The sequence below is a fragment of the Gastrolobium bilobum genome, unplaced genomic scaffold (genome assembly GCF_033153095.1).
Source record: "Gastrolobium bilobum isolate Gb01-03AN ecotype WA unplaced genomic scaffold, APGP_CSIRO_Gbil_v1 utg912, whole genome shotgun sequence".
NCBI lineage: Eukaryota > Viridiplantae > Streptophyta > Magnoliopsida > Fabales > Fabaceae > Gastrolobium > Gastrolobium bilobum.
Genome location: NW_026896735.1, coordinates 188,988 through 201,627, shown reverse-complemented (window position 1 = coordinate 201,627; position 12,640 = coordinate 188,988). Strand labels below are relative to the sequence as shown.

The window sequence follows — 12,640 nt, the reverse complement described above, 5'->3', positions numbered from 1 at the left end:
TCCATGACTTGATTAACCAAAGGATGAAGCTGAGATCGGTAACAGGTTTTGACACCAACAATGACATGTTAGAAACTTTGCTTAACATATCTCAAGAGAACAATAGCCAAGAAATGTAAAAGATAAATATGGAACATTTAATGATGGTACATTTTCTCTCTATCTCTATTTTCTTTAGTCCATTTCTGGTTTTGATGTTACAATTTAATTAATTTCTCACTTGGTTATATTTTGATTCAATTATTAGACCTTATATGTAGCTGGGACTGATACAATTACATCAACATTAGAATGGGCAATGACTGAGCTACTTAGCAATCCAAAAACAATGGAAAAAGCTAAAAGGGAGATTAAGGAAACCATTGGACAGGGTAACCTATTGAGGAATCAGACATTGCTAGATTACCATATTTACAAGCAAAAAAAAACAGAGACATTCCGTTTACACCCCTCAGTGCCATTCTTAATCCCTCGAAAAGCTGATATTGATGTACAAGTCAGTGGCTACACCATTCCAAAAGGTTCACAACTCCTAATAAATGTGTGGGCTATTGGGAGGGATGAGAGCATATGGAACAACCCAAATTTGTTTTCACCAGAGAGGTTCTTGGGGTCAGACATCGATGTTAAAAGCAGACATTTTGAGTTATACCATTTGGTGCTGGTGGAGAATGTGTCATGGCTTATCATTTGCTATGAGCTATCAAGCATCCATACTTCTCAAATTTTTTTCTTTAACATCTCGTATAACGTATCGAAAATGCCGGTGACAGAGCCAGCGACAAGTTTTAGGTAGTGCCAAAAAATTATCAAAATATTTATCATAATTATACAAATTTATTAGAAAAACTTTTACTATAAATTGTAACACACTTATATAAATTATTTAATAAATAATGTTACATAAAATTGAAAATTTAAATGAATAATAACTAATGATTATATATCAAAGCAAATAAATAAAAAACCACTAACCTTTCCCGTAACCTTTGCTAATATACTTCAGATTCAAAATCAATCTCAAAGTTTCAAGACCAAATTCACTTAATGCTAGGAAGAGGCTAGCTGGAGCAAGACAAAATATTTAGAGCTCTATTTTTCTTCTATTTTTGCTTTTTGTTAATACTGATTGAGTGGACTGATGTTGATGGAACAGGTTAGTTGGAGCAAGGCTCGATGGCACCTTCTCATAATCTTTTTCTTTTATTATTATTATTTTTGTAAATAGAAAAATGAAATTATATATATACAAGGATTTATTATTCTTTATGTTACATAAGAAAAAAACTTATCTCTCACACACACAAATTCAAGATGGATCCCACTTTATTTTCTCTCTCTTTTTTCTTGAAAGTGAACCTCACTTATACAAATAAGTCAGTAGAAGATAATTATTATCTCCTACTACATGAGAAAACTATTACCCATGTATATATAAAGAAAAGAAGCAACTTCGAGAGTAAAATTTGTACACAGTAGACACTAAAGTGGTGTTTTGTTTTTTTGCAGGTGCCAATGTATCAATGTTGTATGGTTATTTGCATAAGGCACCAGAAAAACCAACTAGTAAATATAACTTCTGGAAAAAGAGCTGGTGCCAAGGCACCAACTGGCAACAAAGCAGCTCCGCAGTTGGAAAATGTCGTGTCCGAAACGGTGCTTCATGGAATATGATGGTGTTGTTCTTAACGTTGGGTTCATTGATTAATGCTTTTAATTGGAAGCCTGAAAATGATATGAAACCTGAGGATATTGATAAGGAAGAAGAATTTGGAATGGCCTTACATAAGTCTAAACCCCCTCCGAGTTATTCCAATCAAACTAAATCATTAACCTCACATATAATTCAGTAACGTGCCTTTCCTTGCTCCAATAAAAAAAAATGTACATTCTTCAAAATGGATAAGTATAATATAAAAAATAACTAAAATAAAACATAAATCTCTAAAATTGTATTAACTAATAAATTAAGTTACTCGACAAAAAAAAAGGACCTCACCTTTATTATAGGTGAAAAACAAATGTATTATAATATAAATGAAAAATAATAATCTTATATTGCAAGATATGTTTCCTTCATGCTGTTGAGGTTTAGAGACATTTTCCTGGGATCTACTATCCTTTTTTTTTTTAAACAAAAAACAAAAATACTAGCTTGATTGTCGAAGTATGCCAAAAGAGTAAAAGATATCTTGCAACACGAGATTAGTCAAGCTAATAAATATAAATATCACAAAATATGTATCAATGAGGTAGGATATTCTATTTCTTATTAACAAATATTTCTATTATCAATCTATTATTATTTTTCACCGGTTAGATCTCACTTTTTAGCGGATAATCTCTTTAAAGTTTTTGAAAAAAGGAAAAAAAAACTTTTGAAATACTAATAATAATACGTAGTTATATATACTGGTAGTAATAAGAATATTTGGTAGTAAGATTATCCTATATTTCAACCAATTAGCTCTTAGGGGAGTGGGCTCTTTATGCATAAATTTCATTATCAATAATCACTTATTTAAGAAAAAATATTTTCTTTTTTTTTCTATTAGTGATCCTTCAATTTTCGTTCAGTGTTTTGTTTTTGTTTTTTTTTTAATAAATGTAGACTCCATACAAGACGTGTTTATAGCATAAAAAAAAATATTCTACTGTATAAAAAAAATTGAAACCCTTTATTGAATATATAAAATTTTTGTCATCATAAATTTACATGGGAAAATTCATTCCATGGAATGAAATTGTTTCCTAAAATTGAATCTTATTATCCACGAAAAGCAACCTTACCTTAATAATAATTGGTCGGGTCGGAGCTCCAAACCTTGCATCCATCCATATGAGTATGAGTGGGGAACCCTAGCAAAACCCTGAAGCCTGTTGTTACAACTTACAACTGTTACTGTTATTGGAGGTTGAATGAATGGCCAAAAGCAGCTATGCAGCAGCGGGATTGTTGTCGGCGATAGCTGCCGCATCTGGTTTTTCTGCAAATCACAATAATGCTTACGCCGACGACGATGATTCGCCGGCGACTTCGGCGGCACCGAATACTCGAAATGATCATCCGAGGACGAGCTCTGCTGGCTTTGATCCTGAGGCCCTCGAGAGAGGTGTCAAGGCTCTCAAGGAAATTGCTGCTTCACCCCATGCCAAAAAGGTTTCAACTTTCATCTTTCAAATTCTCAATTCACTTCATCATGTCCTCCATGACATGGTTTTAACTTCTCTCTGTCTTTCTCTTTTAAAAGGTATTTGAAGCTATAAAGAAGCAAGAGGAGACGAAACAAGTTGAATTTGCTGCAAAGGTTGCAGAGTTTAGACAAATTAAAGCACAGCATGAAACTGTAAGTTAATCCTCCTTGGTTTCTTCTGCTTTAGTAAAATGACATGTTGTTAAGTTTTATTATTATTATTATTATTATTATTAATTTTGCTCTGTCCAATGTCCTTCATACACATTTTGCTTGGGATTGTTAATTTTTAATTATTGTAAGTTGAAGTTGTATGATAGTTTAAGAAATCTTATTCATTGCTAGCTTGAGAGTACTAGCTGCATCATGAAATGAAGAAGCTATTTCGTTGCAAGTATGGCCTCAAACAATTGAATACTCGCATGAAACCTTTTTGATTTGTTCTGTCTGTGTTACTTCAGGATGTTTTATGTGTATCTTGTTTTTCATGCATATCAATTGGTTTGCCTGTCAGGAAAGACAAAAGATTATATATGATGAACAAAAGAAGTTAGCACAGCATCAGGCACAAACAAAATCCCAAATGGCTAAATATGAGGATGAGTTGGCAAGGAAGAGGATGCAGGTATTAAACCTTTTGAAACTCGGGATTTTTATTTTGTCATTTTATTAGCATTTCTCATTCTTGCATTATTGTTGTCAGGCGGAAAATGAATATCATAGAGCCAGGAACCAAGAGCTAGTAAAAATGCAAGAAGAATCATCAGTCAGACTGGAGCAAGCTCGACGTGCAACAGAAGAACAGATTCAAGCACAACGAAGGCAAACTGAAAGAGAGAAGGCTGGAATCGAACGTGAAACAATCAGAGTAAGGGCTATGGCAGAAGCGGAAGGAAGAGCACATGAAGCAAAGCTAGCTGAAGATGTTAACAGGAGAATGCTAATTGATCGTGCTAATGCAGAGCGAGAAAAATGGATTGCTGCCATAAATACTACTTTTGACCATATTGGAGGTACATTTCTACCAGATGCACAGTAAGCAATATGCTAATACTTGTATTGACAATCTAAGAAGAAAACAACCATCACTACATTTATGCATTGGGGGTTTAAAATACATGGACTAAATCGTTATGTGTTCATGCTATTGATTTGAAAAAATCATTTCATGTGAACTATTGTGGTAATGTGATATTTTATCCATTTTACTTTCATAATGTTGTTTATTCAGTGAACCATCTGGCTTTGAGCTAGGGCCTATAACTTTCCCTCATAAATCAGCAATTTGTAATTTGCGGGTTGTATTATTTATTCACTTATTTCCTCATTACATGTTGTCTCCCATTATGTAAAGTATTTTAGCTTAATTAGTTGGTTTGATGAACTGCATCAGTATTTTTGCTTGACTGGGTTTGATGAACTTCATACCAATCCCTAAGATAAAAAACTTGATCTATAAATCTATCTTTTGCAGGGGGCTTAAAAGCCATTCTAACAGATCAAAATAAGATGGTTGTAACAGTTGGTGGAGTGACTGCTCTGGCAGCAGGGGTCTACACAACGAGGTATAAATTGTTCAGAATGATTGGAAGAAGCTACTAATTCCTAAAAGAACTCTTTTAGAAGCCTATATTTGAGTCTGTATCTGTCAGCTTAACTATGCAATTAATGATTATTGATGAAATTTTTTTATCACAACTTCTTGTTTTAAGGACGATTTCTTATCTGACTGATGAAATTATATATCTGTCTAATTCTTATCTCAGAAAAATTGCAGTGACTTTGTGTGTTATGCTTATATGTTGCTGTCAGCGAAGTTATAGCTTATGTTAGTATCTTTTGTCCAATGCAGGGAAGGTGCACGAGTTATTTGGGGATATATTGATAGAATATTGGGACAACCATCATTGATCCGAGAGTCCTCCAGAGGGAAATATCCCTGGTCTGGCATGTTTTCTCGTACCATGAGCTCCCTCTCTCGACATACTGGTTCAGGATCTGCTTCTAAAAATGGAAATGGTTTTGGTGATGTAATTTTGCATCCTTCTCTTCATAAAAGAATTGAGCAGCTGTCATCTGCAACTGCCAATACAAAAACACATCAAGCACCATTCAGAAATATGCTTTTTTATGGCCCTCCAGGAACAGGAAAGACAATGGCTGCTAGAGAGTTGGCTCGTAAATCTGTATGATTTTGTGCTTCTCTATTGATCTTGTTATTCTATTTTTCAATTATTTCAAACTAACTACTTTTCTTGTCCCTGGGTTTTTCTGATTTCATGGAGAAATTAAAATTTTGTTGTCCTTTGTATTAATTGTTGTAAATATCATCAACATATTAGCAAAACTATCTTCACATTTTTCTGATATCTTCTATCTTCCTTTTCATCAGTTTTGCTGACAATTTAGGGCCTAGAAATTACAAAAAATTTTGTTTTAAAGGCTCTATAAATTTATTTCCACTTGCCTTTCTAAATTCATAATTCCAGCTTCTTGGTTCTGTGGAATTTCAGTAGTCACTACAAATAGATATTCAGTACCATGCTTCTGGTTATTGCATGTTTTATGAAACATCAAAGTTTATCCTGATCAGTTTACTTTTTGTGCTCATCATGTTATTTTTCATACTGGAATTCTTTCCTTTTGGATAAATTGTTATTTTGTTTTATTTTGTTTTTCAATTTATGCAGGGATTAGATTATGCATTGATGACTGGAGGAGATGTTGCTCCACTGGGATCACAGGCTGTAACAAAGATACACCAATTGTTTGATTGGGCTAAGAAATCGAAAAGGGGTTTGTTGCTTTTCATTGATGAAGCTGATGCATTTCTGTGCGAGTAAGTAACGCCTCTTCCATGATTTTTCATTTATTATTATGCTTCTCTTTTCTTGTGGCAACATGTGGTGATTAGGATCCGGCTAGATGCAGCCCATGACTCAGGAGCATGTTGGTTGTTTTCTTTTTAATTGAAGAACATAGTTCAAGAGAGGGGGAAAAAGTTGCACAATATTAATGTGCAACATGATATGAAACTAACATTCTTTGCATGAAAATTGTCTGAGTGATTGATATGCATTAGATGAATTTTGCAGGCGGAACAAGACCTATATGAGTGAAGCACAAAGAAGTGCACTAAATGCCCTTCTCTTCCGTACTGGTGACCAGTCTAAAGACATAGTCCTTGCTCTTGCCACAAACCGTCCTGGTGATCTTGATTCAGCTGTGACAGACCGTATTGATGAGGTCTTAGAATTTCCCTTGCCTGGGGAAGAGGAGCGTTTTAAACTACTTAAGCTCTATTTGGACAAGTACATAGCCCAAGCTGGATCAAGAAAATCTGGCTTAATTCAAAATATGTTCAAAGACAAACCGCAACAAATAGAGATTAAGGGATTGACTGATGATATCATAAAGGAAGCTGCAGCTAAAACTGAGGGATTTTCTGGAAGGGAAATAGCAAAACTAATGGCAAGTGTCCAAGCTGCTGTATATGGAAGTGAGAACTGTGTGCTTGACCCAAGCTTGTTCCGTGAAGTGGTAGATTATAAAGTTGCAGAGCATCAACAGAGAAGAAAATTGGCATCTTCTGATAAAGCTGGTGCATGAGGATGTTTATAGAGATTTTCTGAGGAACCATTATTATAATGTAGGGCTGGCCCGTGGCATTTTAGTCTGGGCATGCATTATTCATTGATTGTTCCCAATATTGATGGGAAGAATTTTGGAATTTGAATGTAGTTAAGTTTCATTTGCGGCTGATAATCACTATTCAATACTTCACTATTCAATACGTAATGGCTGATTCAGGTTTTTTGCTATCACGTTGAATGTTCTTTTCTCCCTTTACCACTGATTTCATATGCTCTTGGAACTTACATGACTGTATTTCTTTAAAAACTATATCAGTTATATTGTTGTTGTTGTTGTTGAGGGCGCAATGAATGGGTATATGCAATTTAGTGAAGGATTGAACTACTGATATTATCACCATAGCTATTGAGCTGATATCGAGCTTGTATGTCGTTGGCGGATTGTTGCTTCATATAATCATATAGTAGTTATTTGTGTGATTAAAGATTAAAGTCCACACGGCGAGTAAGAATTTTTGTGGTTGAGACCTAGCTCTTTAAAAATGCAATGTAATTCATAATTCAGAAAAACAGATAAGTTAACTGTATTTATTTCCAAAACGATGTTTTTAGAATTAAAAAATTATAATTATAAAAATTATAATAACCCTGAAATAAATTAAAATTACAAAAACACCATAATTTCTATCCCAAAACGACGTCGTATTAGACTTATTGTAGATAACTTATTTACAAGTAACTGCACAAAAAAATAAACCCTTCATAATTTAGTATAAATAGTGTATATCCTGTAAACCATAATAGATCTATTCTATTATACTTCAGCCTATGATCACTCGGGTATAAAATTATGGTTATTTAGGTTTTAAAAGACTGTACAGTATGACGATGAAGTGGTTCAAGTCTAACTAAATTGTATTTATCTCTCATAAGCAGGTGAATTAATCCACTAACCTAGTAGGGCCTGGTTAGGACAAGGAAAAATCAGCTTTAATGAATGGGATTGCCGCTGTCTGCCCCATTTAAGACTGCCGCTTATATACTTATATTCGCCCCTTTGCCTCGTTAATAGAAGGGAAATCAGGACTCGAGCTTGCAAACTAGGAATTACTGATATAATATATAGATCGTTCAACGAAGGTGTACGTACAAATTACTAGCTCTGCACATAACAATATAACACCCCATCACTAGCAGATGGTAACATGAACAATCTTGTCATATTCTTATTTAGCAAATTGTAACAAAGTATATTTGTCACATCATGATTTAGTCAGAAAATAATGTATCCAAAAACACAGCAATGACGCTCAACAGTAATTCCCTGAATGCACACCAGAACACTTGTAGATAGCATGTCCTAATGGTGATGATCCTGAACATAACGCAAGCCACAATATTTGCAAATAGCTGGCTCGGACAAGTCAAGGCATATATATTCAATTGGATGTCCAAGGGCGGGATCGTTATCTGAAACCACAGACAGCAATATCCGAATTAGTTAACTCTTATATAATTAACCATGTTAGGCCGGAAACTGTAAGGTCTGCATCTCCTTCACTAAATCTTGTGCAAGTTAGAAGAGAGATTATATTTTTGCAGAAGTTGTACCTCCTTCACAAGCAACTATCCTGCCTTCAACCTTGATAGGTGGAACTTCATTAATCAGCTCCATTGGAGATTTCTTGCTTGTATCCTATTACAGAAGAAACAAACATAAGTTCCACAACTTCCTGACAGATTCCAGTACTTCAGACCAACTCCTATAAGCTACGCTTGCTAAAAAATAAAGTAACATACAGAAAGTTGGAGCCACTGAAAAGGAAATACTGATGTTAACTGATAAAGGCTTTTTTAATTTTTTATTATGTACTTTTTGTTAGTACAGAGAAGGGTAAAACCCAAGACAAAACAAGATCAGAAACACTGCAGGGCAAAGCAGCCCCGGAAACATCAGCTAACAGTAACAGGGATAGATTTGGAAGAAGAGTAACCCATTCCCTGAAAGAGAAATCCTGCAATAATGCCCCGTTGGCCTCCAGCCCCGTTGGATATTTTTTTATTATTATCCACGTAGATAGCAAAGCTCTCTCTACTAAATTTTAAAACAACCGCATTTCCGGGGACTCTAATTCAAGACCACTAGTTAAGTTGGAACAACCCCTTACCAGTTGACCCACGTCCTTGGTGGTAGCGCTATTGATTTCTTCCATCATGCTTTGTTCAAACTTTAATTCCCACTCTTTGTTTCTTCAAATTTATAATCGTCAAATTGCAGATTTCTTCCATATAAGTCACCTAGAAAGCCTCTCACACAGCAAATTTTGCCACTGCGATCAATTTACTAAATTCTTTTATCACATTCTCTCCCCTGATGCATACATGTAATGCTCATTTAATGCTGTGTGGTTGAGCTCTCCCTTATATTTCTTTCTTTTACCGTTTTTATTCTCTATTTATAACAACTGGTAAGATCAGAATTATAATGTACAAGGGAACTGAACTAGGTATTGGAAAATGAATTTGAGAAACAGAAGTTTATATACTAAATATCCACGTGATTTTCATATTTTAGCAAAGATAAGGGGTTATAACAGTGGCTAAAAAAGAACAATCCATGTCAATGACCATCAACAAGGGATAACTATGCCATAACCAAAAAGTCCACATCAAACAAAAAGGAACAGGATACCAGCTTCCCAAAAAAGCTTATACCTTCCACTTCATCAATCTACTATGCCAACATGGATTAAACCCTATCTGTTATAATCTCAGGATCTTTTTAACACACCTAAACCAACCAAACTTGTAACACTGATTTATACATTATGAGTTAATCCCTCATTTTACCACAATCATCCGCATATTTCTGAAATAATAACACTCGTTTCATCTTAATGTCTACAGTAATCCATCGTTACATTACACGATCTGAATTTTTCCTTTATTCTCCCCCCTCGTTTCACAAAAATTCTATCCAACAAATTGTGTCACTAATTTGCAATCAATAATAGGATGAAAAAAACACACAAGAGATTATAACCTAATTCGATTCCGAAGCTTGTTAAATCAAACACTAGCTCTTTCTGTTCTGTTCTGTTCTGTTTGTGATATCTAAGCATCAGGTGATTTTCAATCATGAAATATAAGTGTTGAATGATAATCAAAAGGAAATGAATACCTGCATCCACTTGGCGGTGTGCTCGCCGATTTGAGTGCTTACGAGGCTGAAACTTCGTGTGGTCTTCGATGATGAAAATCTGATGAGACTCCTCAAAACACTCGACGCCATCTCACAACAACTTAAATTCAGATCAGCGAATCAAACGGGGAAAGGGAATGAATTGCAGTGTTTGAGACTTTGAAACCCACACCCTCCGACTCAGATGACTGCACAAAACGACGGTAGATACAGAAAGTGGTTGGGCCTGGTCCCACCATTCAAATGGGTCAACCCATGTTCTATTTGGCCCACCAACCATGTGAATTATAAGCTGTTTTAATATAAAAAATAATTTTTTAAGATAAAAAAAAAAAAAGATTATTATTATTATCTAATGGATGATACTCCGGTGTACAGTGATTAATTAATGGGATAGAATATTATGCCTACGTCTTTTTCATTTTTCATGTCTAGTCTATCTATTCATTTTTAATATAATTAAATTAGAATTTCAACTAATATTCATCCTTTCTCTCTTCTCTTAAGATTATGATATAACGATATTGAAAATAAATAGGTAAAGTAAGCATGAAAAAAGATAGATATAATATTTTATCCCTTAATTAATATGTAGTTATTTTCCTTTGAAGGATGTTGCTAGGAAATACTTGTGCTTAATTTAAACGTTCTCAGTGTGTTGTAAATTGTTTAATAAAATTTTAAAAGTTAAATAAAAGTATATTATTTATTCGGCTTATGTTAATTTCAAACTCTGAAAATCCCTTCTTTCTTGACTGAAATGTATTATAGTACAGGTATTTTAAGTAATAAAAGCGATGCCTTACATGGTACAGACAAAGATTAGAATTTAGAACCATCTCATAGTATAAAATGTTATCTTATCTCTGTATGTTTTGCGTAACCCGAAAGAAAAATCTTGGTCAACTGCTATTTTTCTTCAACTTGGGAGTTGTGATAAAATACTAGAACATTATTAGTATATGTATAATTTTTTTATAAAAAAGAATAAATCAAATGCAAAATATGTGCATGTTGCCGTTTTCATATAATATTTGCATACATGGCTTGCACGCCATAAGCTAATGACTAAGTCTGTATAATTGACAATACTTGCAATAAGGCCAACGTTAGAGACACCATAGGGCTTAACAAAGCTATTTTTCAACTGCATAAATACACTCCATACAACTTTCCTTAGTGCTAAATTTGTTCTATAAAGAAAGGAATGGATGCCCCCAAGAAGTAAGAGTTCAAAATGGATTCCATTCTATGCCTCTAATGGCCTTGGTTGGAAAACTCCATGTCTTTAACTTAACTTAAAGTCACTCACATTCTGATTTATCTCCGTTTGCAGTGACCAAAATGTTGTAACCGTAGATGTACATGCTGCCAAAGATCTGCTCAATTCATCTGGTTACTGTTATCTTGATGTGAGGTAGCAAAGGGTTTGAGTTTTTTTATTTTTTAGTAAATAATAACATTCTCTACTTTGAATTTTTTTAGTAACAAATCAATAAAATGAATAAGAAACTAAAGTTGTTGCTTTTGCCTCTTGAATAGGTCGGTTGAGGATTTCAACAAAAGCCATGTTTTGAATGCTCATAATGTCCCCTATATGTTCATCACAGAAGAAGGTAATGTGAATGATAGCTTGTCTTTTGATTCAAGTTTCTAAGTCCTTTAGAGGCAGGAACTGAATATTAAAATCTGGGCTTGTTTTCTATGTCATGTTTGCAAATGAACAGGACTGGTGAAAAATCCTGATTTTGTTGGCCAAGTAGCAGCAATATGCAAGAGTGAGGATCACTTAATTGTGGTGAGAAATCTATAGTCTTTTTAATTCTCTAAAATATAAACAACGACAATTAGGACTGGCCACCATGTGCCTGCTCCTAACCTATTAGAAAACAGATAAAATCTAGAGATGCTGATGTATGATAATGGATCACAAATTCAGGCTTGCAATAGAGGAGGAAGATCCCTCCCAGCCTGCGTTGATTTGCTTGACTCAGTAAGTCCGTGACTAATCTCAAATTCTCAATCTTGATTCTCTGTACAAATACTATTGTTTATGCAAATCCCTTAAAAAACAGTTAATGTATGATGAGTTGAGTTGGTGACCTAGGCTAGTCAATAAGAGCATGATAGTAAAGATACCATGAAAGTCTATGTCAATTAGCTTAAAAGGGTGTCAGTTCATAATGGCAAAAATTCTTGCTTTTTGGTCTATATTCAGTGGAAAAATTTTGGTGCTCCAAACCCTACGTGGTCCTTCTATTCAGTGAGTGACACTTGGACAAAAATTTATTTTTTATTTCTCTTCTCTCTTCAATAGTTGTCTCATTTTGATTGGTTTGGACCATTGAGTTAACGGTGGACCGGGACCACCAAAATTCTTCTCGACTTGGTGTGCGTGTGTGGAATAAAAAAAAATGTATTTGGCTTGATATGGGAAATAAAAAAAATGCCTCCAAAATTATGTTGATTGCTCATTAAGGGTCTCGGTAAAATAATTCTAACAAGAGATAACATATGATGTGGTAACTGGTACACAGGGATTTAAACATATTGTTAACATGGGGGGAGGCTACTCTACGTGGGTGGACGCTGGATTTGCCGGGAACCAGCCAGCAGAAGAGCTCAAAACTAGTTGCAAGTTCCGTCCTTAA

General features: G+C 34.4%; 3 protein-coding genes across 3 annotated transcripts; 2 read left to right on the top strand and 1 right to left on the bottom strand.

Annotated features, from left to right (window-relative positions):
• Positions 1-2,923: 2,923 nt before the first annotated feature.
• LOC133301691 (uncharacterized) lies at positions 2,924-6,992 on the top strand. Its single transcript, XM_061501364.1, has 8 exons — positions 2,924-3,160; positions 3,252-3,347; positions 3,709-3,819; positions 3,898-4,207; positions 4,669-4,759; positions 5,047-5,380; positions 5,885-6,033; positions 6,290-6,992. The coding sequence occupies exons 1-8, from the start codon at positions 2,924-2,926 to the stop codon at positions 6,801-6,803; spliced, it is 1,842 nt and encodes a 613-aa protein (XP_061357348.1). The 3' UTR covers positions 6,804-6,992.
• A 938-nt stretch (positions 6,993-7,930) lies between these two features.
• On the bottom strand, positions 7,931-10,172 carry LOC133301696 (NADH dehydrogenase [ubiquinone] iron-sulfur protein 6, mitochondrial). The gene is made up of 3 exons (XM_061501371.1): positions 9,969-10,172; positions 8,399-8,483; positions 7,931-8,257 (listed from the first exon to the last, which is right to left on the bottom strand). The coding sequence occupies exons 1-3, from the start codon at positions 10,077-10,079 to the stop codon at positions 8,148-8,150; spliced, it is 306 nt and encodes a 101-aa protein (XP_061357355.1). The 5' UTR covers positions 10,080-10,172; the 3' UTR covers positions 7,931-8,147.
• Positions 10,173-11,196: 1,024 nt separating this feature from the next.
• Positions 11,197-12,640, top strand: LOC133301706 (protein HIGH ARSENIC CONTENT 1, mitochondrial). The gene is made up of 6 exons (XM_061501381.1): positions 11,197-11,213; positions 11,326-11,406; positions 11,532-11,605; positions 11,717-11,787; positions 11,929-11,982; positions 12,527-12,640. The coding sequence occupies exons 1-6, from the start codon at positions 11,197-11,199 to the stop codon at positions 12,638-12,640; spliced, it is 411 nt and encodes a 136-aa protein (XP_061357365.1).